Genomic DNA, 26,970 nt, shown 5'->3' with positions numbered 1-26,970 from the left:
TAATCACATGACCTGTCAATTCTTAGGCATTGACACTTCCTCACGAGTACCCAGAATCCACTGCGGGACAAGGGACGGATGTGAGCGCCTGACCCGTGGGCCCTCTGGTCCTAAGATAGCGACGGACCAACAGCACCCTGCGTGTGTCCATTACAAAGGCTTAACAATGGGTGTTCTGGGGGCGGGAGGGAGGTGATGGTCCTCTATATGGCTGGCATGCCTGGGTGATGCCCCCCGCCCACCCCCCTTTGTCTAAACATAGCGCAGGTGGGCCCACAAAGCCAACTGTGTCGCTATATAACTGCGAAGGGTCATTCTTATGTGTCCCCGACTGTGTCCAGAGACGTGTTAAGAAGCTCCTCGCAATGGTAAGGCTCTTTTCTCACCTCTTCTTGGCTTCTTGATTGTGTGAGTGAGTGGGTGGGTGTGTGGCTTTGTAATTGACGTTTCTAAGGCTGGTCAAAGAGCTGTGTGGAGAGATTGTGAAAGGAATGGGAGAGCTTCCTGCGGTGTTTAACAAGTTAATGGAGAATATTTCTTGACATTTTCATCTAGATAGTGCATCCTCACTAATGGATAGTATCTCTCTCTGTGATGCTTGATACCAACGTGAAACAAAAAACGTTTAATGAACGTTTAAAAGAGCAGGTTTAATTGGACAAACACATTTTGTAAAATATGTATAAATATTTGTTTTTGGTAAAAGTATACAGTGTTTTTTTTATGGCTTAGTTCAAACTGTTTTTGTCTTTGATATTTGTCTAATCCACTCACACATCACTATGTGACAATTACCATCAATTCAACAATTATTTTGGCCACTGCACTGAGTCTAATTTTCCCACACACAAATCAAAAACTTTAGAAATAACTTAACTTATTTTTTACTTAAAAATATAGACAAGGCTTTGATACCACTGCACCATGAGCACAAATGTAGAGTAACATGGAAGTTAGGTATGGAAAAGGATCTTCCAGGTGTTCTTCCAATAACAGGTGTAAAAGATTGAAATATAACAATCATTTCACCTGTGACTCAGGCACCCAAGAAGGCAAAGAAGAAGACGGCTGAGGCCAGCTCCAATGTGTTCAGCATGTTTGAGCAGGCACAGATCCAGGAGTTCAAGGAGGTGGGTTAGGATTTGTCCACTTTATTGTATTTAAAAGTGTGTGTGTCTCTGTGTGAGTGTGTGTCTGTTTGTGTCTGTGTGAGTGTGTGTCTCTGTGTGAGTGTCTGTGTGTGTGTGTAATGTTCACATGAGTGGACATCAACAGTATCTAACAGTGAACATGGACAGTGCAGGACATGAAACTAACACACATCAGGAATGGTCTGGAATAAAAACCTTAAACTTCCTGACATTCTCCAACCACCCAGGGTTGAGGAGAATTGCAGCCTACTATGTGTGAAGCTTCACTTCCCCTTCGGGTTTCCCTTCCAGGCTTTCACCATCATGGACCAGAACAGAGACGGCTTCATCGACAAGAGTGACTTGAGGGACACATTCTGTGCTCTGGGTGAGACGCTAACCCTTTTGTCCAAGTCCATGTCCCAGTTGTACTTGTGACGGCTCCGTGTAACAAGTTTGTCTTCCTTCAGGTCGTCTCAACGTAGGCAACGATGAGCTGGACGAGATGGTCAAGGAGGCCCCTGGCCCCATCAACTTCACCATCTTCCTCTCCATGTTTGGCGAGAAGCTTAAAGGTCAGACCGAGAACTCTTTGAGGCTAATGCTAGTGCTAAATGCCATAGCTATTGTATTGCCTATTGTTCCTTGCTTGGCAGCCATCTTTGACTTACCATAGCCAAACCATTTAAACTTTAAGGTTAGATAAGCCATACTTAACTACTTAAATTCTAGCATGAAAGTAAGGTACATAGAACTACTTTCCAAAGAATGAGGGATAAATTAGTGTGTGGTGCTGTTTGTGGTGCTGTTTTGAAGCCCCTATATCTGTTAGTGCAGTTGTTGCTCTAATTGTAACATTTGCCTTTTTGCATTATAGGTACGGACCCCGAGGAGACCATTCTTAACGCCTTTAAGATCTTTGACCCTGAGGGAAAGGGTGTGCTCAGAGGAGAAGAGTAAGGCATATTCAATGATTTATTTTCAAAAGATAACCACAATCTTAATGGAGCTGTTCAAAACTCTAGCGAATAAACGATTCTAGTAGTCCTGCACAACTGGTGAAAGTCATTTATGTCAAGGTGGATGTTTCTAACAAGACATTGTTTTCCCCTTCCAGGATCAAATATCATCTCATGTCTCAGGCAGACAAGTTCACAGAGACTGAGGTAATGCACTTCTCCCTGGTTTACTGAGACTCGGTGGAATTCAGTTTGGTATCAGGCCCGCTTTGTGTCGGGTCAAGCTATACATCATCCACTGTCTTAGATCCATCCATCACAGATGGGTATTTCATAGGCTTCACCTCAAACACACTTATCCCTGAACCCAACCTCCAAAGCCCCATCATGGTCCAGTGAAGTTATGGATGAATAAGATCACTCGGACCATCTGTAGCTCACAAAAGCAGATAAGAGTCTCACTGTACGTCAGACTGACAGCACATCAGACCACAGCTTCCATCCTTCATACAGATCAGATGTCTGGAAGATAAATTGTCCTCCATGGGGGCTAGCTGCTACAGTAAAATCGTTTTAAAACAGGAAAGAAAAAGACCCTCACCGGAATAGAAAAACTCAAGAGTGAGAAATGATTAATGGATGCGTTGGTCTCACTGTCTCAGAATGTTGGCAAACCTTTTTGTATTTACTGTTGTACGGACTCTCACCCTGCCAGATCAATGACATGTTCACCAACTTCCCCCTGGACGTCGCTGGCAACTTGGACTACAAGAACCTGTGTTACGTCATCACCCACGGAGAGGACAAGGAGCAGGAGTAAAGGAGCCAATCACACACCCACAATTACCTGTTAATCGTCTTGGTCCGCCCTCCCCGTCTTCAGTGCCTCATACGTGTCATCATATCCCCTCCCACAACACACCATCCCCACCACAATAAAAGTTTCATAAAACTTCATTGTGTGGTTATTTGTGTGGCGTTAGCAGGTGAATTATGATTGGGTCATTCCTATGTTGGATGGTATCTTAAACAAAACATTGAAAAGTGACTTATTAATCCATTAGATAAATTGATCAGGTTTGAACTAAAAGACACCATAACAGATCAATATTGCAATAATGCACAATTACTTATGACACACTTGTGTGCCACATAAAATGTACATGTATAGGACTATTAATACTATAACAAAGTACTTTTAAAAGTCCATTTGAAGCACACTTTTCTTTATCATTCCAAGAGTTTCTTGTTCTGTGTTGTTCAACTATTTTCAGATATTATCTTTACAGAAGATAAGATTTAAAAGGCCCTCTTTTGGACATAGATTAAGCCTCGTCCTCGACAAAATGATACATTAACTGAAAGTCTTGAATTGTAACTTATCTTGTTTTAGTCTGTGTCTGGAGAACTGTGCCTATGAATACAAGATTCCACATATAGCATTTACATATCATAAAAAAAACAACTTTAATATGTGTCTAATTAACTGTAGATAAGATTCCTTGAAAAAGTCTTCATGGCTTCTGAGGGTGCAGTTTCGACACAAGTCTTTCGCATACCTCAAAACGCTGATACGTTGAAAGACCCACAATCAGTCAAGATTAGGATCCATCAGCTTTACATAACAGCATACCTCACAGTTGTGTTTAATGTCAAACAAATCTGCAATGAAATGTCATGTAAAAGTAACAAAGGTAACCTTTTTGGACCGTCTCACGCTTGGATGTGTTCCATTACAAATATTGAAAGGAGGTTTGCAAAAAGGAAATCTGAAGTAATGATTCAGGATATTGCCAAAAAGACATGACAGTTAAGCTGCAATAATAAGCTGGCTGCACAGTGTGCAAATGAGTTGGCCAGACTCCACACTGAACGGTCGCATGAGCAAGGCCAACCAAAATTCCTGCTCCATTCTCAACACAGTCCATTTTATTCAAGCTATATATAGCACTAATATATCAGATTTGGTTTTCAACAGGTGCATCCAAATTATTATGGAAGAATCGTACTTATAAAAACAGGTTTATTTCCAGACTGAGACACTGGTACAGTGAAAGGGGTAAAATGTATTGGGATCCGATTTGGGGTAATTCAATTGAGTTGAATTTGTACAGTAAGTTACAGAATGGATATTTATACAATTTCTTGGTAAATCCTGTGCAAATAGTAAGGCCAGAATGAAAATACAGTCAAAGCCAAGAACATTCCAAAGCAGTCAATGTGACCTTGGTGCTAGAGCCCTCTACAAGGAGAAACAGCTAGGGGACAGTCATTTGGCTTTTTGGCAGACTGTATAAAACAAGGGTGACCAGATGGAGAGGACTACAGTCAATTGAAAAGGTTCTTGATACCAGCTCGTTATATCCCTGTCATATGCCAATACGCTCAAGAAAAACAGAACACTTACAATGTCAAAACAGATTTAGAAACAACTCTTTTGTTTATAAAACGTTTAACCAGTACAATGGCAAAAATGGATTTCGACAATATTCCTCTGGCATCTTTTGCAATGAGAGACCTATCAGAAGATGCATATGTTAGGACCAGTGCCTGCACAAAGTGGATTAAATTCAGTTGTGCCTATGACAACTACAATGTCAACAGACCTACCCTCATCAACATCAATGCACGAAAGTCTTTGTGTTAGTTCCTGTCCATGAGCATGGTCACTCCCCATGGTCCTATACAGCCCCTGTAAACATACGGAGTGTCAATCTCAAACCAATCAACAGTTGAGGCAAAAAAACATGCTCTCCAGTGATGGGCAGGATGGTCTAATTGCCCGCCCTCCTGACTCGCTGCTCTCCAATCAGCTTCTGGTCTCCCGCAGTACGAGAGTGGAGGAGGGTATTGGGACCCGCCCTTTTGTTTTTCAAGGTGGGTAAAAGGTCAGACAGGATATCCAGCCCAGACCCTGGCTCTAGGGGGTTTTCTGAGAAAAGAGGAAAAAGGGAGAGAGAGAGACAGAGAGAGACAGAGAGAGAGAGAGAGAGAGAGAGAGAGAGAGAAAGGAGGCAAAGAACAAGGGAGGAAAACAAAAACAGAAAAAGGAGAGTGCTTATGCTCAATAATGGTTCGAGATCAAAAGAGCGACCCGCGCTCCTCCGCACGCTGCGAACCCCGAGGGACCCGAAGGAGTGCGGCACGTGGCGCCCCTCACCGTGAATGCCGATCATGTGCTCCAGGATGAGAACCCTCTCTGCCAGGATCTTCAGAGCCTCCCTCAGCTGCAGCGCCCCCTCACCCTGGACACAATCACAGCAGCACACCGTCCACACTCGAGCACCATCAACAACAGAAAAGGCTTCACAGAGCAGTTAGGGAGCTGGGAAGGGGGGGGGGAGGAGTCGAGTGGGATCATAGTTTTAGGCTGTGTCGATCCCCCGAAAGCTTTGCTTGTTACGTTTGGGGCATTGGGTCGTTTTCAAAACCCCCGCGTGCGTGATTGAATCTCAAACGGGCCTAATGATTGGTTAATGATATGGAGGAAACGTGTGTCATCACCTCAGGGAGACCTTCTCCTGGCTCTCCCTTAGGTCCTGGAGCCCCCTATAGAAACACACACACATCAAGAGGAGTGGTTACGACGTGTGCACATTCCTCACAAGCTTCCGTATTGAGCCAGTTCATAGGTTTGTTGTTAATTCGGCGTGTTAACTCACTCGCACGCCCTGTTCGCCACTGTGTCCTGGAGGTCCCTGCGAAAGGAGAGATAAACGAAAAACATGACGTGCTGGGATTGAAGTTGCTTTGGCGCTCATGGCATTGTTGTGACATGGGAAAAACAAAGAGGGCGTCCAACGAACTGGGAGCAGAGCATTTCAGATTGGGATTCATCTCGAGGCTGAACAGCTGAATTCGATGGGTCTTAAAAAATGGCCGCTCGGCCGAGCCTCACCCTCTCACCGGCATCTCCTTTTGCCCCGCGATCCCCGGGCCTGCCCGACAGCCCATCTCTGCCCTGGAAGAACAGGGAGCCACAAATGCAGCCTACAGTCTATCTACCACACACATCCATACGGAACTGACAGGCAGACAATCACAACACAATCACAGACTGGGCATTTACAGAAGTCCAATTGGACTCAATACTTACATTTCGGCCAGGGGGGGCTGGGTTGCCTGGCAACCCCATGGGTCCGGCGCCACCTGTGGAGTCCATGACATCATCATCATCACCATCATCGTTTCTTCTGAAGGAACACACATGTTAACTGTGTTATACTGCAACAGTGAGTGGTGAGTGATTTTACCTGGGGGGCCAGGGGGCCCGGCTGGTCCTGGGGGGCCACTCACAGGACTCTGGCCACTCGGTGGAGAGATGTCTACCTCATCGTCTAGATCAGAAACAGAAACAGATTTCCTTTTGGGGACTTTTCAAATCATGCTTGTATTGCTGCGCAGCTGTGGGTCTGAGAGCATCCAGAACATTATAGCCCAAACTGAGATTGCTAGATTTGACACAGTTGTGTCACAGCCAACGTTGAGGTAGGGAGCGGTAGCTCTGGAACATGTTTAGGAACTGTCCCGTTTTAAAACACGCACACACACACACACACACACACAGGTCTGAGGTTCGATTGGAGAACCTCTCCTTGGCGTTTTATTGAGCAGGTTTCTGGCTTGGCAGGCGCCTTAGGTTGCCAGATCCAGGCAGCTGTGCTGACAGGTTACAAATTGGCTCTGATTTACAGCAGACCAACTGCAGACAGAGCCCAGGCTTAAACAAAGCCAGCCCACCATCAGTAATTAAATACAGCTTTCCACCCATGCTGGCTGAGGGGAGGCTGGAGTGAGCCTCTACCGCACTCTAGTGGTGAAAATAGAAAATGCATCTGAGGTAAGCCGATGGATCGAATTACATCGAGACAGCGGTGAATTACCTCAACTGTTTTCGGGACCTCGTTTTAAACCTTTAGCCGGCAATGGAAGTCATCCACAAATCTGCCATGTCACCACTATGAGCCCTGTTGGTACACAATGCAGTCTCAAAGGAAGCCTCCCTTTCCAGGACCACTTAGTTCCGTTACATGTACGGCATAGAACATTTCTATCTCATTTCCCGCTCCTTCCGATGCCATGCTGGTCCAGTTCTGGGAAGTCCATCAAAGCAGCAAGAACGGGAACAAGGCTCACTCTCTGCCTGTAAAATCTCTCCGGTTCTCAACGAGCTCTCATTGGACAACAGACAGCACATTCCAAGTACCACAGCATACAGCCTCGCTCAGAGGGAGAGGGGAAAAAGGGCCTGGTTTAAGCTGACTACTCTCTCCCAAGGTCATGGAAAAAAGGCATTTTAAAAACAGTGTAAAAATGGGTTATAAGTCACGAGTGGGCCACAAATCTCTATTAACATGTAGATACTGAGAAAGTGGCTTTCCAGACCACTGATTGTCCATGCACTGTCCACAGAGAACCAGGGGGCGGAGCAGTAGACTGCTACTTATCTTTGTTATTTGACCTATCTCTCTTTCTCTTCATTATGAACTGACACTTCTGTAACATATGACTGTAACAGGCGCGTACGCCAAGAGAGAAATATGGTAAGAGAGATGATATATGAGACGGCTGGATATGTGAGACTGTTGGTCAAAATGTGAGAAAAAAAATCTTCACAGGGGGTGACGATGACCTTTTGTATGACACATGGGGGAAACTAACGTTCTCGAAGTTCTGACTGGCGTTTCAAATACATTCACTGCCACAAAATACATTCAACCACTCTGAGAGAAAAAAAAGGTGATTCGGGTCACAGACACATCCAGATCCCTTGTGCGGCTTCAAATCTACTCACACTGTCCCAGCTCCCGGAGGCCAAACACATCTCCACGGAGGAGGTGAGAGGCTGGTCCTGGCGGGCCCGCTGGCCCAGGAAGACCCCTCTCCCCTGGGATCCCTCTCTGGCCCTGGGGCCCTGTGGGACGGAGGGTACAAGCACTCTTATAGCAGATGATAGAACCCTCCTGTGTCAGTGTCGCATCTCCAGAGGTGCGTCTCAGTCAGTAGCATCGTATGAGCAGTGATGGTAGATGAGTGTGAGGTTCTAGAACTTGTACCTCTGGGTCCCATCGGTCCAGGTTTTCCCGAGACGCCCGTCTCTCCAGCGCGCCCTGGAGGGCCTGCGGTACCCGGGGGCCCCACCGGCCCTGGAGGGCCCCGGGCTCCTTCAGAAAGAAACAGGTTCGAAACCCTCAACAGACAACCACGGCTGGGACGCGCATCTTTCTCGCGACACGATAGCTAACCCTAGGAAAGTGTGCCATGCTTCTCCCAAGGGCATCCGTCGAGACGGACTGTGTCGGCCCATCAGAGGAGGTGCGGTTTCCTCACCTGGTATTCCGTGGACTGGAGGACTGAGGAGGGTGGGCTTGGCTACTCCCACCTCGTTGTCGGCTGCCCTCTCGGTGTAGTACTTGATGGGAATAGGTGGAGGCCCAGCTTCTTCCAGCAACAGAATCTGGCCCAAAATGGAAGCACGTTACCATGTTGTCCCCACAGAAACGTTTTTGTTGTTGTTATGTGTCCAAACTGAGAGAATCTGTCAACCGAATATATTTTTTACCTTGGACTCAATGGTGCTCAGTCGGTCGTTCACATCGGCAAAGCCAGTGCAGTTCATACACTCTGCACGTGGAGAGAAAGACACAGAGAGTGGAGAGGGTGATGTTATTCAGGGCAAATCTATTTTAACTTATACAACCTCGTACCTTTAAATATTCATGTCTGTACCGGACACACCGTATATCGGACAGTGGACATATTAGCAATTCCAGGGGGAAAACGGTGGACGCACAAATGAGCCACAATGACTCTGAGACGTTCAGGCTTAAAAAAAGAGAAGAAAACACACATAGTGTATGTGTTTCCAAAAGCAGCGTAAATGAGAGGGAGAGAGAGAAAACAAACAGATGGCAGGGCTGGCCTATCCTGTGTTGTTTTTACTGAGAGAGCTGAAGTCTTCATGCTAGCTTGACGTTGTGAAGGGAGCCAGGCTAAGCAGGAGCACTGAGCCAAGGTGACTGTGGATGGACTGACACAGACAGCAGACCAGAGGTAGAGAGAGAGAGAGACAGAAACGAGAGAGAGAGAGAGAGAGAGAGAGAGAGAGAGAGAGAGAGAGAGAGAGAGAGAGAGAAAAAAAGAAAGAGTGAGAGAGCATGCAGGCTGGAAGACCACACGCTATGTAAGGAGAAATTGGCGGGGAAAAAGCGATTGGGAAGGTGGGGTGAGAAAGACACGACAAATGAGTAATAAAAGGTAAAGTGAGCAATGCGAGACAGACTGTCGTCTGCTGATTCTCTTGGACAGAAAACAAAACCTACCCCCCCCCCCCCCTCCTCCTCCACCCATCCTCTGCCAAATCTGCCAGCTTAGAGCCAAAGTTGCCGTTTCCCTCTGAGTGACGCTTGGCATCTTCCTGCTGTGCGTTCAAACAGCGAGGCCACCCTGGCCCACTCCAGTGACCGTCAGAGACTCTCTGCACGCTCCGTCACCTCTGACAGAGCAGCATGCCAGCCGCCCTTTACCCATCCCCGTGCCAACGTCCCCGGGTGTGTGGCAACGCGCCGTGTGAACGTCTCAACATGGGGTTGAGACAGAGGGCCATAGCCAGGTTGCCATGTCCTAAAATCCCCCTTTCATACTCTGGGATTGACGGTCGCCAAATAGCTCTATTCACTATTCAAACGTCAAAGAACTTCCTTTTTCCTTGGACGGCTTCATGGAGGAATAGGGGGATCCATTTATTGTTGTTATTGTTTTCGCGTGACATGAAGAAGATAAACGGACAATAGACCAAGACATGCAGCCTAAACAACATTTTCAGAGCCCCAAAGGCACTTACATTAACCCTATGAACGCCGATTTCATATCTAAAACAGCTCTGACCAAGGACTCGAACCCCACTTTGAACTTGTATTTTTACAGGAGACATTTGCTCAATCGATTGTGCCTTTTTTTGGTGACTGCATCCATGGTCAAAAAGGCACATTTACGCTCCAAAAGCAATGTTTGGTGGGGGGGGGGGGGGGGGGGGTTCTGAGTAATAAGCATGACATTAAAATGTTTGTGTTTGTTGACAAGTGGAACTCTGGAGTAATTCATCAGCTTGTTCTCAGCTCATTACCTAGGTGTGGCATGTGTTGGGAATCATGGAAAAATGAAGAGACTCAGGATGCCATGCCAAGAGAAAGACATGGGAAGATGTGGCGATAACGAGCACACAAGACAAGAGAACCTAAACACGTTGTCATTCAGAGCTGGCCTTCAGCGAGAGGCTGATTTTGGATGCATGAGGCCACACGTTGCTTTCTTACGATGCATGCTTGGGCATGGATCTTTCAACTGGAGTTTTAAAAACGAGGATGTTTTACAAATATAGCCAGCGTAATGAGTGCTGGGCCGGTTGATTGAAGAGACGCAGGCTGCCAGCACAGCATGTGCTAATGACGCTTGTGTGCACACTGCTGTGTGTGTGTGTGTGTGTGTGTGTGAGAGAGAGAAAGACAAAGACAGACCGACACAGAGAGGGGAACAGAGGGAGAGACAGAAAAAGACAGACACAGCAGTTCATTGGTGACTGTGACAGGTTCCAGCCAAGAGTGACTTTGAATAGAAACATTACAAATTCATACACTCAAGCTGTCTTTAGAGTTGATGCACAAACAAGCATTGAAAGCCCATTTGCAGCTTTTTGCTTCCCCCCCCCCACACACACACACACTCAAATGGCTATATAATGACTGCCAGAAGCAAAGGCTAAATGGTGATATTTCTCCTGGCTTGAAAGAAAGGTTGAATATGATTCTGGAACAACAAGAAAATAACCTTTTATGGTCAAATCCATGCTGTGTTTTTGTGTTACGTTGTCTTAGATATGAAAGGGCATCAAGGTCTGTAGCTGGAAACAAGGTGTAGTCTCATTATAGATGATGAAAGTGATTGTTTCAGTGTGCATATATCGATAAGACCAACTGGAGGTGGAACTTTGATAACTGATTCGTGACCACCTGGAAATCACCAAAGGGTTTCTACAGAGATTAACCTTCCTGGAAATGCTTTAGGAAATGTGTCGAAAGGCCAAATCTTGAAAATAGTGCGTGTTCCAAAGTATGTATAATACTGGCAAAGTGGTACAACTGCCTTCCCAAATGTGTGTTTACCAATTCCATCTGTAAGTGTTCTGCTGTTAACAGATACCAACAGCATGCGTAAGAAAATCATCAAAAAATGATTACCACAGTTCGAGTGACTCGCCTACCAAACCCTGACATCATTCAACAGAATATGCAGACCTAAACCGAGATCGGGTCTGCATCATTTAAGAAGGTGCTGGAGATTTCGGCTGCAGCACTCAAAGTGGACGTTTCTGGTCGAGGCAGTGAAAGATAGATGAGCCGTTAAAATAACAGCCTGACTGCAGCCTGCCAAACCTCATAAAGACGTTAAAATGTCTAAATAAAGACATAAAGATGTTTTCCCTCTACCCCTGAGGAGTACGCTCAGCCACATCCTGACCTGAACCAGTCAGCCTCACAGAGGTCAAGTGTGTGTGTGTCTGTGTGGGGGTGGGGAGGGATGGGGGCGGTAAAAGTAAAAGATGCAGGCTCCTCAAAAAAGCAACAAACTTCGAAAAAGTTCAGAGTCCTTTTTTTGCGGCCTTATTTGGCAGACAATACTGGAGGCTGTTGGAGTGCTGTTGTTTTGGTGTACGCTACAAAAACGAGGCCAGACATCTGTCACCCAGACTCCTCCTCAAAGCCTGCTTCCTCTCTTTAATTAAACAAAAGATTACAACGTGTAGTGGTCTAGATTCAGACGTAGAAGGCCTTACCTCAACATGAGTGCAAAACCAACTACTAAATGTGCAATGTCAGTATATTGGCAAAGACATATTTCAAATAAACAAGCAACAATCATTTCTTTGAAAAGATTTGGTAATTATACAAGTCATTCAAGAATGTTTTGATTGAAATATAGCCATTGAGATTGAATACGTGATTTAATTGCACTTTTGGTTCAGCTGCCTCATCCAATATTAAGATTTAGGTGTATTTAAAAATTATTCTTAAAAACCTGGTAGAAAATAGGCAATTCAGAGCATGATATGTGGCTTAGCTTTGATTAAATCTGGATTAAGAATGACAGGTCTTCTGCATGTCTACCTAATCCGTTCCTTTATCTACTGAAATAAAAAGACTTCTAGACAGATAACCGATCTCCAACACCTGCTGGAATGACTCATCACATACTGTGAGCCATGAAGCTAAATCCATCTGTCTGACTGTGGGCTCCACTTCAAACAAAAGCAAATGAAGACAAATTTGACCTCTTGCTGATTCCCCCCCCGCCCCCCCCCCCCCCCCCCCCCCCCCACACACTTTCTTAGAGATACTGTACACCTAACCTCCTCCCCTTTCCTCTCTTAGCCAGGTCAGAGATATCAATTGATGAACTGGTGACCTTCACAGTGCTTGTTGGCGCTGGGAGGCTCAGGTAAGTCGATGAGGGTTGACTTCCAAGAGACCGAGTACTCTTGGAGGCCTGCATCCAGGCATGGGACGTCTGCTCTGAAGACAGGCGTGCCTTTCCTGTAGTGTAGTTGCACCGTTGGGTAAAGGTCTACCTCAGATCACTGGACAGGGGAGGTGAAAAATACAGATGTTCTCTTCAGAGTCGGCAGTAAAAAAAAAAAAAAAAGATAAAAAAGAGAGTGAGAGAGAGAGGCACCCCCCGAAGACAATGGTGAACGCAGACCGTGCAAGGTGAATGCTTTCTCCAGATGGACGGGTGGGGTGGACCCATTTGAAACTGTTGCCAGCAACAGCGAGGCTTCGCAAGGAGGTAAGATAATGAGGACAATTACGGTTATGAAAGCAGACACACGCACTAAGTCACCCCCTGCACGCACGCTTCACAGGGCAGACAGAGCCGCTCAGCACATCCCTTGTAAAAAAGCACAGTCCCGATGTAGCCTCCAACAAACAACGCATGCATAAATCAACCTCAGATTCTAAACAGCCTGGAAGATTCTAGAAATGTTTGGTTGCAGATCATCATGAAAAAAAAAACACACTGATGAAGCCCGTTTCCATCACCAGCAGAGCTGAGCTAATAATAGCTCTCTCTCTCTCACTCTTTTGTCTGTCTCTCATTTTCTCTCTCTCTCACTGCAGACAAAACATAGAGCTCTTTCCCAGGCCTACAGAAGGTATGCATCAACATACATGGGTAAACAGAAGACAAGCAATAAGCGACTACACATCCAGAACTATGTCTGGCTCCCACTGTCAGAAGGGGTTCTGAACCTGGTCTCACACACGCAGTTAGCGCAGACCGCTCTCAGAGGAGGTCCCCGTCTGTCGGTCCTCACCAACAAGTCAAGATCTCATCCCACCATTGGGAACCACAACAAGACACAACCACCACCCGGCGGTTGAACTGTGACAACGAGCCGTGGAGGGAAAGCCCCCATCTCACCAAATCCCAGCCACAAGAGAGAAAGAATTCATCGATGCCTTATCGAAAACACGGGAATTATTTTGACCTGCGTCAAAATAGCAACGCGATGGTCAGTGATTCAACAAGTTATGTACACAATCTAATCCCTACCATCCCTGACTCACGGGCCACAAACTGGTGATTTATTCCTTTAGTGTCTCTACATCTGCGAAGCACTTTGAGACGTACGTTTACATGCATTCATTGAGCAGACGCTTTTATCCAAAGCGACATCCAAGAGAGAGAGCTTTACAAAAAGTGCATCGGTCAATGATCGTAAACAACGAGACAGCCCCAAAACATTGTGGGTAGCCAAAACATGAAGCATACATTGTGAAAAGCAAATAAGTGCCCATGGGAAGAAACATAAGAGCATGTAGTTAAACAAGTTGCAATTAAACAACGTGAACCTCAAAAGTGCAAGTGTACCTGTAGGACAGACTTATTAAGAAGTGGTGGAGGAACCCTGTGTACAGTATATATGCAATAAGTATAATCTGACTGAAAGGAGGATTCTTTTACGTGGCCAAATTTATTACAGTGAGGGGGAGACCTCCCTGTTGTGGAGCTTTTGACACATTTCTCAGCTGAAAGGCTTCAAAACGATGTGAGATTTAAAATGCGCCGAGGAGTGAATGATGCTGTGTCTCGTATAATTCAGACCTCATGGTACAGCGTAGTAACAGAGGTCATGTGTTCTCACTTATACAACTCTTGTTAGGTCCACAACTCTTGGCAAACACTTGACTACATTTTGAACAAATTGGGGGGAAAAGTATTTTGTGTTAAAAAGGTAAGATCGATGAACTGCTGACAACGCTGCATATGCTGTCTGATTAAAACAAGTCTACACCAGAGCAATGCATCTCGGATAGCTCAGTAATTAGGCTAGCCATCGGCCCTATAGACATATCAGGACTTCGAGAAGTATAAGGCCTTCCCTGTGTTGGATTACTAGACAGACTGGTACCCCAGCTGTCCCAGTATCCCATTCCAAACAGTTGCTCATACGAACATGTGGTAAAATGATGGCAGATTCTGGAATTACAGTATTATGGAGTTTGTGGAATGTGGCTTGATTAGACGTCTGGCTTACTTGGAGCCCAGCAATCAGCTGGCAGCCTTTGCAGGATGCTAAATTGAGCTCTCTGCGAAAAGGTGGTAACGTCCAAGCAGCCGCTCCGTCCTTGGTGGTCAGGGCTCGAGTTGCTGGAGTCCCTGGCCTTGGGCTTGCAGATTTACAAGAGGGTCACAACGGGTGGAGAAAAAGCACACTTCCTGCCGGACTGTCAATTCCCCACGATACACACAAGAGGCAAGTAGGCCAGTATATCACGAGGCAGTCATGCTTGGATATTTCGATTCTGCACAGCAGAACCGAGAAAGAGTAATAGACTTGTCAAAAGACAGCCGCACCCCTTTAGCATCTTGGCCTCAAATACCGTCCATGTATCAAAACATTTTTGTCAGAAACCTAATGTGAGCAGCCTAGTAGCTGTCATGATCATACATTCGAACAGTAGCTCTTGTTATTTATAATTCAGAGGACATTGCTGGCTCCCACAGCACATACCCAATTAACCATTCGAGGAATAGTTGAATGTGAAAACTACCTTCAGTGAGTGTACGTGTAAACAGATGAGCCAAGCACTCGCCTGGCTTCGAATCTTCATCACCAACATAAAGTGCATCTCGGAACGTGTGAAGATCTCTCCGCACAGCTTGCTATTGCTAGCTGTCGAGTGTAGCCCTGTGTGCACTAGTCCTTGTTATTAGGCCCAAAGTCACCAGCGTGCCGAGGAACCCGGTGAGCACTGAAAGAATCTAGTTAACAGTGCCGTCAACCGCAAGTTATGCGTCCCCCGTCGCCGTTAACAGCAGAGTGTTTTCGCTGCAGTCTTCTTCAAGGATTCAGCTGGCTGACAGGATGGAGCGAGAGCAGGCCTCTCTCAGGGCCTACAGGGCTACAGGGTACCCACCTGTCCCCTTCAGCTGTTCTCATCTATTTACTGGCAGCAACGCTCTTCCCCAAGGCTGTGCTGTCTGTCAAGTTCCCGTGCAAAAGAAACTCCTCACAGGGTTATTTCTCGTCATGCCGTTACACACCTAATTACAGTTTACAGCAGGGAAGCTTGCTCACAGACTGGGACGGGGTTCAAACAAAAATCATTATTTAAAATGGTTTTGAACCGTCAATTGTTGAACGTGTTTGACTCGATTCAAAAAACAGTCGATCGCATTTGGCTTTGTCCCTGTTTGAGATTTCTTCACTGGATAAAATAAGCATGCAAATGCATGACTATATACTTCCTCTTGCGATGTTTCGACACCTGGCCAAGCTATTATGATTGTATTAAAGGATCCAAGTATGTCCTTTGGGCAGGTTCAGGCTGGGTTTCAGTATTTGCAAGGTCAGGCCCAGTCTCAGTACAACACATCAAATACAATCACTTTGATCAATCTGTTTTAAGTGAGACTTTATCGTGTTTTCAGATGTTCCGTTCAGGCATGAGTGATGCAAAACAAATGACGGAAAAATCAAATCTGCATCATAATCAGTTCACTTGAGGACAAACAGAAACACAATTCCGGGCCGACTTCCCAGCGGACGTGCGAGGGTGTGCGAGTTAACCCTCGCACATCTGGAGAGCATTAATGAACTACAAACATCCACTCGACCCACTTGATACCAGACACGACGTCTTTCGCGTAGCACCCTCGCCTAGCCCCACTCCTGTAGGACGTGCATGAGGCTGGACCACAAACACTTTGAAACGTGTGGATTCAACATGACCCGGAGAAACCCAACGCAAACCTCTCTTTTGAAAAAGGAGTGCGCTTGATCTTTTTGTCAACAGGAGCAATGGCCGGAGTGGATATCTGACAGGGTAAAAGACACACTGGACGTCCAGATACACTCTTTACTCTCGTCCCATTGCTGTGCTGGATAAGGGGGGCAACATATCCTCAAACACTCTACAGGAAGATAACAATCAGAGTGTCGGAGAGGAGAAATGGGAAGGGTGGGGGGTGGGGGGTGGGGGGGGGCATGGAAAGGGAAATGAGAAACAGGCTCAGAGCCCCCCAGCATGGTGATTACCCTCCAGCCTCACAATCAGTGGGAAGGGGAAAAAGCTCATCTGGGCCTCGCGTAAACACAACCTTCTTCACAACTCGGCCCATCAAAACTCCATCAGCATGTAGCCAAAAACAACACGAGATGCTTTCCCTCTGCTCCAAACTAAACGCCCAAATTGGAGATGGGCATGATGAGTTGGTTAAGTGTCGTGGATGTAGCCGGGACCATTGCTTGTGGAACATTGTATTTGGTCTACTTGAATCGTTGCGGATAATGATGATGCTTTCTTGATTGTAGAAGAGAGGTTGCAGAGTTCAAAGATATTGCATAGGGCTCAAATATACCACACGGGGCAGTTAGCAACCAGACCCAAAATGTTTATACATACAATAGTGGGGACGTATTCAAGAATTGTAAGCAATTGCATTTCTTGCTTTCCATTTAACTGTATGAACAGATATTTTCAAATTCCATCTGAATGTAAAGATAGCTGTACGACACGGCGATGCTTCTGCCAGAAGCCTTTTTTCGAGTGAGGAAGGAAAAGAGAAGCCAGCTGGGAGAGACGCCATCTTGTCTTGAGGAGTCGTCCGCTTTTCGCATTAGCGTGTTCACAGTATGGGAGCCCATCCGAAAATGTTCTGCGACAAGAAGAGATGTCGAGACAGAGCTGGGATATATATATATATATATATATACACGTCTTTCCATGTTTGATGTCGCTGAAACACGCAGGCTCGTGTGCAGTGCGTGGGGGACGCGGCTATATTTAGGCCAAATCTCATGTTGTCGACCCAGATTTTCTCCCTTAATTGGTAAAGATGGGATCTGCTGCCGTCAGATGTTTGCGGCGGTCTCCTGGAGCTGGGAGAGGAACTGATCGGACATCTTGGGGGCTGAGCGGTGGCTGGAGTTGACCAACTCTCCATGGGACACCCCTTTCATGCGAAGCGCCTCACCCAAATATTTTCTTAGATCAACAGAGGGTCCTGGCTTCCAAGAGGCCCTTTGCCCACAGCCTTGAGCAGAAGGACAGAGAACGAGGGAGGAGAGAGGGAGCAGGCGAGCGAAAGGGAAAAGAGGAGAGGCTGGAGGCTTGATTGATTTACCATGCCAGAACAGAGCGTGGGGGCCCTTGGACATGACCCAAGCCAAATGCAACACATCTCACTAGGGATCTGATGCAGAGCCAGGACGCCCTAAACAGACGGGCTGGTCTAGAAAGGTCTGGGGGAGATCTTTGCCTCGGTCTTTCTTCTGCTGACTTATGGGGAGTATCTGTAGGGTGGGTCAAACGTCCCCATACGTCACTATCGTTTGGATCTAAGAGCACTCTGAAGTCTATGTGGCTTTACCTGTCAAGTGAAATGGGATCTCCTGGATCAAAAGGAACATACGTCGTCTCCAAACGGAGCCCGGAACTTTCCTTGTCTAGTAATTGTCAATAAAAGCTTAGATTTATTCCCTGTTAAAGCTTTATCAAATGTTTATTTATTTTATTTTCATCTTCCCCAACTCCTTCCTTCCTAGCTTTTCTGATCAAGACGAGCAGAGAGTAGCCGTTGGTTGGCGACAGAGTAACTACTACAGTGCAGTGCTATGTGCTCATGAGGGGTGAGTCTCTAGCTTTTGGCAGGACAAGTAGCACTGTTGTAGTGTAGCAGCGCTGGAGACCTGCCACAGGCAATCTCTAAACCCAGGGCTGGTGTTCCGCTACAGATTTATTGCTTTATAATGGGGATATCCTCTCCAATGGTCATTACCACAGACATACGAAGACTCTGCTTCGTTAGAGCAGTTTCCCAGACCTCCGGAGGGTCCCAGGAGACATCCAGGTGTGCCACAAACTGAGCTAAGTGGCGATTTAAACAAGCGGCGCGGGAGTTTGTGCCGGTTGTGATTTATGAAGAAGTCGATACAAAAGCAGTTACGTGTCGATGCTCACCGGGGATGAACTGAGACCAGGCTGAAGTGGTACAACACTGGAAGACTGGTTCTGTCAAGGGCAATATTAGTCAATGTCTGTGCCAGTGCATAGGAGGCCCACAGGTAGGTCTTGTATTCCCAGGCTGTGTAGATCTTAGTTATGAGGACTGAGCAGTGAGCCTGCTAACAAGCCTGCCTGAAAACTTGCTGGACGGTTGCAGTCCATGGCATATCCCTCGGTATTGCTTACTGGAGTGGGAGAAAACCCCACCATGGCAGAGTGTGAGTACTAAAAGTAATTGCTGACACCCACAGATACAAAAAGTTGGACTCGTTTCTGTTTTTCTACCGCTAACCATCACATCTAACCTGCATGACTTGGTGAGAGACTGTGTGTGACCGGCTCCTTTGAAAGGCCAGCTCCACAGTGATGAGGCCAGGACCTGCCATACCGCAAGGCTCCATATGGACACAATTATTCCAAGCACTTTGACCACTTCTAAAAATGTTCGCAGACACATTTCCAAAAGGTTAAGCAAACATCCAAAATCTATGCACCTTGGTTTCCCACAGGCACTTGTGATGATATCTCTCATCTCCTCCCCCCCGCCCCCCCCCCCCCCCCCCCCCCCCCCCCTCCGCCAAAAAGAAAACCTTCGGCTGAAGTTCACTTCTCACAAAGATATTAATCCCTACACCATTAGTAATGAAGTTGAATAACGAGACGTACTATATCTGCTCAGGCTCAGAGAGGAGTTGGTAATGTTGGTATGATGATCGAAGACAGAAAATCATAAATTACTGTCTTGTCTACTACCTGGGTCCGTCTAGACGAACGTCTATTATGTTGCCATAGTAACATCACAAGGAACTGTAAAATGCAAGCATGCTTGACCAAGTATCTGCCATCATCAGACATAATTCAATTAGCCAGCGCTATGTCATGCTAATGGATATATAGTTGCACCTGGAATTCAAGCTACTGACTCATTGGATGGTATGCTGATGATGATTTGTGAATGCACTTACCCACAAAGCTTAAAATACTGGTCTCCAAAGTCAGACTGTGCTGTGGGGGCTTGTGGGTATACGTTCCCAGGGATATCTCACTGCCTCTCAGTCTCTGGATCGGGGCGCAGGGGTAGGGGGGGGTTGGTGTGCAGGGGCTGACTTTGCAGGTTGTGAATCAAAACAAAGCAGTTGGCATGTTGGCTGTGAGAGAGCAGCTCCGGTTCGAAATCTGGTCACTGTAACCCAAGCTGGGTCTGGGAGAAGGGAGCTCCCTCCGGGAAAGGCAGCCCTGCATCCCGAGGGAGCTCAGGCTGTCCAAATATTTGACCAAACACGCAGATAAGTGTCTGTAGCCTGCAGACAATCAGGGAACTCAGATCCGCTCCTTGCATACAGTGTCGTATGCTTATACACATCCCCATGCAGAAATGTAGATCTTAACTCGTGAACAAACACAGAACTCTTCACCACAGAAAGGGAATTCGTCTGAACGTGTACACGCGCGCTCAACACACACACAAAATACTATATGGCTACAGCTGGTTCCTCGACAGTATCTTCGAATGGTGAGATGTTGGTTTAAACTTTCTCTAAATAGAAGGACAGAAGTGAAGACACAGAATAAGAGAGGGCATTTACACCTTAATCCAAGTGCCTCCGCTGTAAACAAAGAGTTTAAGCCGAGCAAAGAGAGGCCAGATGTTCTCAAGCCAGGCTGGAGAGTGAAGGAGGGGCCTCTTTAAAGAACGTATCGTCAAAATCTCTCCATTGGTCACAATCGGGCTCTTTTTCCCTGTGTCTCACTCCTTCCGTTGACAAATGCATTCCAGATCGGGCCCACAGAAGTCAGGGATCGGGCCAGGCTTCTCCAGCTGGTCCCACCGGCCCACCATAACTCACGGCTGCTGTCACTCAGGGAATAACACAGACAGACAGATGCACTTCACAGCCATGCCGATCGCCTCGCCTCACAGACCCCCCCAACCACACCACCGCCACCACCAACCACACCACCACCACCCCCAACCACACCACCCCCACCCCCCCACTCACAAGTCAGTGCCTCATATGTTTATGTTAAATAAAAAGAAAGAAAAAAATAGAGCTAAATGACAGTTAGAAGAGGGTTGGAGGGTTGCTGACATGGTTGTGTACTGAAACTCTTGATAACCATTTCGCTGTTGGACTCCCTAGACAAAACATTAAAACATGTTTATAGGGACTTGGAGATGGATTCCTTTTTGGATTTGATGTCTATGCTTGTGTCAGCAGATTCTTGAATGGGATTTGGTTTTCCTCACTGTGTGTCCTGATCTTCGTAATCATGATGTGTTTTTCTTTGGTTGGTACAGAGGGGGATTTAGGTGATGATGGACTAGAATCAAAACACCAAGTCTGTTATGACCTTTGAACCCAAGTCATCTGTCATCTTAAAATCCCTGAATACCTCAAATAAAGTTCCCAAGTGGATGTCACTTCCCAGCTAATGTTTAAGAACCAGGGCAATAACCATGACATAACCATTGTGATAACCTCCCAACCTCCAAATAAAGAAATTATATATTTTTTTGAGAACCCGTATATGACAAAAATTACAGCAGTCATTTGTTACAGTCAATTGAAATACAGGCCGGAAAATATCAATCAAACATGGATCATGCCAAAGCACAGATCACTACAAAGCACATGTTTTAGTTGAGCAAAGCAAATGATTGTGGCAGCGTCCTCAAACTTGTGTCATGAAAGCCACTGAGGCAGAGCAAAAATATGAGTCAAATGAAAAATGAGGACCACAACGCTCATTCTTCTCCTCGATGTAGAAGGAGGTTAAACAGAGGGTCCCGGAGCCTTAATGGATTGGATGCATATGGGGAACTCAGAGGGACACGACGAATATGGGAAGCACATGGCATACGCAGACAATTCGGTGAAACTGATCGAAAAAGAATCTGTTGCGGTTGGTTCCTTCGACATTCCCGAACAGCTTGTGTAAAAAATGTGTATTCCATTGGCTCAGGACCCTTTTACAGACCCTTTCGGTGCATGTGAAGTTATGGGAAGGGTTGTCTGGATTCTTGGAAGAGTATGATCTAAACTGCTTCCCCCCCCCCACTTCACCACCATCAAGTTCACTAAATGGCTGAATACTGCACATCAATCCCCCAACTAAGGCACTTCATTTAGCTGGAATTCATACCATGTGCTCGCAAAATGCGTCTCTGGACGGACATCTCACGAGAACCCTTGCTTACACAGTCCCCTTGTGCTGCAGGGCTCTGTGTCCAATTGTTCCTGGAGAGTGGACGACAAGATGACTTGTCTCTTGACCGGCTGTTTCCATTAGACCAGTGAAACTTGGGTCGAGACAAACAGCTGGTCATACAGTACCAGGTCCAACTCTCTCATCTACCCACACCAGTACACCGTGACAAACGTATTGCGACACACACACACACACACACAGAGGCAGGCATCAAGGCCAGAGGACACGCTCGCTGCCCAAGCGCATTACAGCACGATGACATCCTGGAGAAGCTCACTGCAGAGGCGTCGCAACCCGCAGCCTGAAACAACAAGCGGGCGCTGGTTTCAGCTAATGCTTCGGCCCTGGGAGCGAAGGCTCTCTCAGACGAGTGCGTCAAGTGGGGGGGGGGGGGGGGAGGGGGGGGGGGGGGGGGGGGGGGGGGGGGGGGGGGGGGGGGGGGGGGGGGGGGGGGGGGGGGGGACCTCCCATCAAAGGATGATCTCATTCTGCTCCCCCAGAAGCAAGCTTGTGCCACATGCGGGGTCTTGCCACCGAAGTGAGACGACTTCTGGAACTGCGACTTAGGGGACCGGCCCAGGTGCACTTGTGCTTTTGACGTCTTTTCAAACTGCATCGGTCGCACCTGGGCTCTTTTTACGATACCTTGTACAAAAGCCTGTTTTTCATAGGATGACAGTTACGCTGAGGAACCTGGACGTCTCAAGAGGTCAACTTGGTCCGCCTTATTCAAGTACGGAACAGTGACACGGGGTGTATGGTATCTTATCATAATATGTCTGTTCTTTGTCAAAGTAAGTCATCAATCCCTGTCTACACCATTTGGCCTTTATTTCCGGCTCCTTCCAGGCATTTCCCACAGGGCAGGTTTTCTTCCCTCTCAAGTTACCAAACATTTCAATAGTAAGACAAGTAATCCTTTACTTAAGGACTATCTGATTGTGGATTACAGTAAATAAGGCAACAACGCAGATGTTCATGACTGAGGGTCAAGTGGCTGAGGCCCGAACGGAGACTCTTCAGTTGACGTTTCTCCTGTTCTGAGGTGACGGACAGTCTAGAGTCAGTCTACCCTTTCAAGGGACTCCAGGGTCTGATCAAAGAAGGGCTGGAGAGTGGCAGAGTATGGGGTGATGAGAACGAGAGGAGACAGGGAGAGTAGGAGAGGGGCTTGCAGCATTAACAACAGCTGGAGCTGGATGACCTTGTTTTCCCCTGAACTCTACAGCAAGGCCTGCCAGCAACCCACCCCCCCCCCCCACACCCCTCCAGCCACACAGCAGGCCCATGGGTGTGGGGGATGAGTACACCCAGGGTCACCACAGGTTACCCATTAATGTGATGAAGACTTCCAGAGAAAGAGAGAGAGACAGAGAGAGAGACAGAGAGAGAGACAGAGAGAGAGTGTTGTTGCTGTGCTGTAAACATATAACAATACAAACCCTGGTGGTCAATCTAAATTTAGGAATAACACCTATTACAACTGTATATCAGTATCTGCCAACATTCTTCTGCAATTGACCTCGTTTCACGTCTTCAAAACATATGCTTGCATTCAGTAAACTGACTCCACTGTGCTGGCACAAAGGGGAGGTCATGTTTCAGGGTTCAACATTGAACACAACTCTGATGTGAAATACAAAGAACAGTATCAGACACCGATCTTAAATGTGAAACAGAAAATGTTGGTGACCTGACAACTGAGGGATACGGTCTTGTGTTCCCTTGGTAACCCTACTCAACGTCCCTTAAGATCCTGAAATCCTCTCATATTCTTGAGGCAGCTACCTTCTCATGCATTCAGTGTGCTTTGACTGGGTTTGGGAAAACATGTATCCAATAAAAAGGTTGCTGAAAGTGCAACATCTCGACATCTAGCTTAGTATTTAAGACGTTAATACTTCTTGGCCCATCTGATGTTAACAGTAGTGTTCCAGATTCATTCTGATTGAGAGGCGTGACAGAGAGACAAATATAGGAATGCAATTTCCATCTAAGTGGTACTTTTCCTCAGCAACCGGCCCTATCTTTTGACTCATCCTCACCACAGCCCTTCAAAAAACAAAACAAACTCAAAACAAAATGTCCTGCCAAAGCTACACCCATGCTTTGGGTGACGATAGGTGACCATTCCTCTGCCGGATTTCATATCACACACACACAATTGAAACTTGACGACAAACAAAAAGGTACCTGGACAACAGTGAGGCCCAAGGCGAATTATGAAGTGTCCTCAGACGACATTGATGTTGTTGTGTAGCCTTTAGCCTTCAACTCACCCCAACCAAGTAAGGAGGAGGAGGAGAGGAGCTCTCTGGAGTCCTACTCACCCTTACTGCAGTCTTCCCCCAGGAAGCCTGGGCAGCACTTCCACTCCAAGGCTGTCACCTGCCGATACGTCAGTCTGTACGTGGGCCTGACCAGGGTCCTGTAACTGAAAACCCACCACATATCACAGAAGGCAGCGCTGGGACTTCTCACTGATTTCGACCTCATGAAGAAACACACCTGTTCAGCTCCTAGACATATCCAGCTACTCCATTTGTCATTCGTAACCCTCTTTCTTCACATGCAGCTTCGAGTCACATCAAAAGAGTGTTGTTTTTGTTTTGTTTTATCAACTTTTATCAAAACAACAAGGTTAGTCCAGGCTGACACTATGACTGAACACTGTGAGTCTATATAGAATTCTTGGATGGATCCCAAAGACATAAAACAATGGAATGCAACCATACAGCTACAAATCACACCAATCTATATGATAAACAGCTACGCTCTTACATCAGTGTCTTTTCTGGGAGCAATGGTAGACTGGGGAATAGAGGAATGGGAATGGAAAAAATCACTGTTATATGCCTTGATGGTGGCTGACTTGCTATTCAGTGTGGTGGGCCTGGGAGTAAATCAGCCGTCTATGACCAACATACAATGGGACAGAGTGTGTTTTCAAGAGGGGGGGGTGTGTGTGTGTGTGTGTGTGGGGTGAGTCGTAAGACAAACTGTCTGCTGGATGAAGTTAAAGCCCTATTAGGCAAAAGATACACAAACACCATATATCAGTGGATTATGATCCCTGTGTGCAAGGCCTGGCCTGGCGTTTCGTGAGCTGAACTGAACCCAAAATCAATAACAGGCTCGTTCTCACAAGCTTGCTCATGACAAAGATGCTCCCGTCGCCGTGTGGTGGCCAGACAGCCAGTCCTGTATGTTTTCCTGGACATGGAGCAGACACGGGAGAGGAGCAGGGAAACGGTGACCGCATTCATCCATACCTGATGAGGTTAGAGCAGGGACCGGGCCACCGGCAGCTCTGAAACACGCGCTGCACCAGCGCCTCGCTCCCGTTGTGCACCTGGCACGACACCGTTTTAGACACAGTGTACTGACACCAGTTCCTACGAGGAGGAGAGCATGTGGGAACACTGTTAGAGACTGTCACCGGGCAATTGGCGGGACAGAGAGGTTGAGATACAATTCATGATGGATGACGAACCCGGCTGTCGTCTGAGTATGTGTGAGAAGTCATCGACCAGGGCTGTCCAATACTGTTTCTGGAGACATATCCTCCTGTTGGCTTTACTTCCAACTCCAGCTGTAATTAACTCGATCCATCTTATCAACGTGGTAATTATTAGAATCAGCTGTTCTTAATTAGGGTTTGGGTGATAACCCACAGGATGGCAACTCTCCAGGAATAGGTTTGCACAGCCCTATCGATCAATTTGACAAGTTTGCATCATTTTGTAATTCAGTGATGACTAGGCAGTTTCATGATACACCTCTGCACCTTATTCTTTTCCCAGGTACAATTAACACATTTCCTCTAGTCGCTGCTCTGCTCGTCAGTTAAGTCAGCTATAATGGGACTGATTAGAAACAAAAACCCTCTAAAATAACAGAAATGGAGCGTTGGGCAGGAAGTAAATTCAAGAACAGCTTCTGCTGTGAAACCAACCTGCTTACTGCACTGGAGCCTGTAGGGGGTCCGACAATTTGTTCGGAATTGATGCGTTGCAGTGTCACACCTGGAAACTGATAGAGAAACCCAGTCCCTCGTGACAGACTGGGCGACACCATCCAAACAAAAAGAATACTTAAAATGACTGAAGCTGTCATGGTCCTTGTGAGGAGCTCCTTCAAGTGTGAAAGGTGGAAAGAACGCTACCTGTGAAGCGAATGCATACAGTTTTGAGAAGCGCGTGGGGACTAATAAAAAAGCGACGGCGTACTTTCTCGAATATTAACAATAAATCAATTGAAACATAGACAAAATTGCAATGTCAACAGACATAATTCTGTGATCTTGCGGTCCTGCCTTTGTCGTGTTGCTATGGCTTTTGCCTCCCAGATAGTGGAATTGCCTTGCTAGAGCGTGCCTGCGCTACAACTCACAGAAGTTTCTGAGAATTCGACGGCGCAGCAGATGATAAAGACTGAACGTTTTCAGGCTCAGATATTGGTAATGCGAGCAAGGGGATCTACCTTGGAAAAAAAGACTACTCTATGGTTGTCAAAAGGTAGCTCCACAGCATGATAAAACCTAATAAAAGGTTATTAAGTCATTATCGCCACATGTACAAGGAGGGGAAGTATTATGTGTCTTCATCATTTGGTTCATTTTATATAGCCTATGTAAGAAGTACCCTCCCATTGGGTTTTTACTCTTTTTTATGTGTCAGGATCAAGAAGGTTACAGACCAGAGGTAGACCAACCAACAATAGCTAGGATCACAACTCAAATTTGTTGTCTCTTGGGCCATTGTAATTGTGTTAAAGCCTGCGGCAATGTACCCAAACGGGCGTTAAGATTATTTAATCACCTGACGGTATACTGAAGAATCACCTGAAGGTCGAAAAGGAATCATTACCTTCAACATTAACTTAAAAATCCTGAGACATGTTATAATGGGAAATGTCACTGCATTGCCATAAGGCAAATTGTTTTCCATCAACATTTGAGAATAAGGGAAGACATGTTCTTAAGATTTACAGTTCCTACGTTTTAAAAACTAACATTGAGTCATTTCTTTGAGAAATGTAATTAAAGAGTTTAATTCCTAAAAGGAATTTGTTCTTTGAATAAAAGGAAAGAAAACAGACACC

The 26,970-nt window shown here is 46.4% G+C and overlaps 2 protein-coding genes across 4 annotated transcripts; one reads left to right on the top strand and one right to left on the bottom strand.

The window, feature by feature from the left end:
• The first annotated feature begins 262 nt into the window (after positions 1 to 262).
• Positions 263 to 3,041, top strand: myl10 (myosin, light chain 10, regulatory). The gene is made up of 7 exons (XM_047020225.1): positions 263 to 368; positions 1,041 to 1,130; positions 1,443 to 1,518; positions 1,601 to 1,705; positions 2,008 to 2,086; positions 2,248 to 2,296; positions 2,805 to 3,041. The coding sequence occupies exons 1-7, from the start codon at positions 366 to 368 to the stop codon at positions 2,907 to 2,909; spliced, it is 507 nt and encodes a 168-aa protein (XP_046876181.1). The 5' UTR covers positions 263 to 365; the 3' UTR covers positions 2,910 to 3,041.
• Positions 3,042 to 4,094: 1,053 nt separating this feature from the next.
• Positions 4,095 to 26,479, bottom strand: LOC124467789 (collagen alpha-1(XXVI) chain). 3 transcript variants are annotated; one of them, XM_047020222.1, is made up of 15 exons: positions 26,157 to 26,479; positions 25,823 to 26,032; positions 25,140 to 25,262; positions 24,198 to 24,301; positions 8,652 to 8,713; positions 8,420 to 8,546; positions 8,146 to 8,253; positions 7,884 to 8,003; positions 6,343 to 6,426; positions 6,186 to 6,238; positions 5,988 to 6,050; positions 5,752 to 5,787; positions 5,594 to 5,638; positions 5,250 to 5,334; positions 4,095 to 5,021 (listed from the first exon to the last, which is right to left on the bottom strand). In XM_047020222.1, the coding sequence occupies exons 2-15, from the start codon at positions 25,981 to 25,983 to the stop codon at positions 4,864 to 4,866; spliced, it is 1,329 nt and encodes a 442-aa protein (XP_046876178.1). In that variant the 5' UTR covers positions 25,984 to 26,032; positions 26,157 to 26,479; the 3' UTR covers positions 4,095 to 4,863. The 3 variants fall into 3 exon arrangements, with proteins under 3 accessions (XP_046876178.1, XP_046876179.1, XP_046876180.1); XM_047020223.1 differs by having other exon boundaries at positions 26,260 to 26,479; XM_047020224.1 differs by having other exon boundaries at positions 26,350 to 26,479.
• Positions 26,480 to 26,970: the final 491 nt, after the last annotated feature.

The sequence above is a fragment of the Hypomesus transpacificus genome, chromosome 5 (genome assembly GCF_021917145.1).
Source record: "Hypomesus transpacificus isolate Combined female chromosome 5, fHypTra1, whole genome shotgun sequence".
NCBI lineage: Eukaryota > Metazoa > Chordata > Actinopteri > Osmeriformes > Osmeridae > Hypomesus > Hypomesus transpacificus.
The sequence above is the reverse complement of the archived record's forward strand: the minus strand, read 5'-3'. Positions and strand labels throughout refer to the sequence as shown.

What these genes read in the sequence shown, in the direction of transcription:
- myl10 (XM_047020225.1), top strand. An exon ending in AGATCCAGGAGTTCAAGGAG is followed by an intron (nt 1,131 to 1,442) that starts GTGGGTTAGGAT and finishes TTTCCCTTCCAG; the next exon opens with GCTTTCACCATCATGGACCA. An exon ending in GTTTGGCGAGAAGCTTAAAG is followed by an intron (nt 1,706 to 2,007) that starts GTCAGACCGAGA and finishes TTTGCATTATAG; the next exon opens with GTACGGACCCCGAGGAGACC.
- LOC124467789 (XM_047020222.1), bottom strand. Translation starts at nt 25,983, where the DNA reads ATGACAGCTTCAGTCATTTTAAGTATTCTTTTTGTTTGGATGGTGTCG. An exon ending in TGGACCGATGGGACCCAGAG is followed by an intron (nt 8,004 to 8,145) that starts GTACAAGTTCTA and finishes TCCGTCCCACAG; the next exon opens with GGCCCCAGGGCCAGAGAGGG. An exon ending in AAGGAGATGCCGGTGAGAGG is followed by an intron (nt 5,788 to 5,987) that starts GTGAGGCTCGGC and finishes CTCCTTTCGCAG; the next exon opens with GGACCTCCAGGACACAGTGG.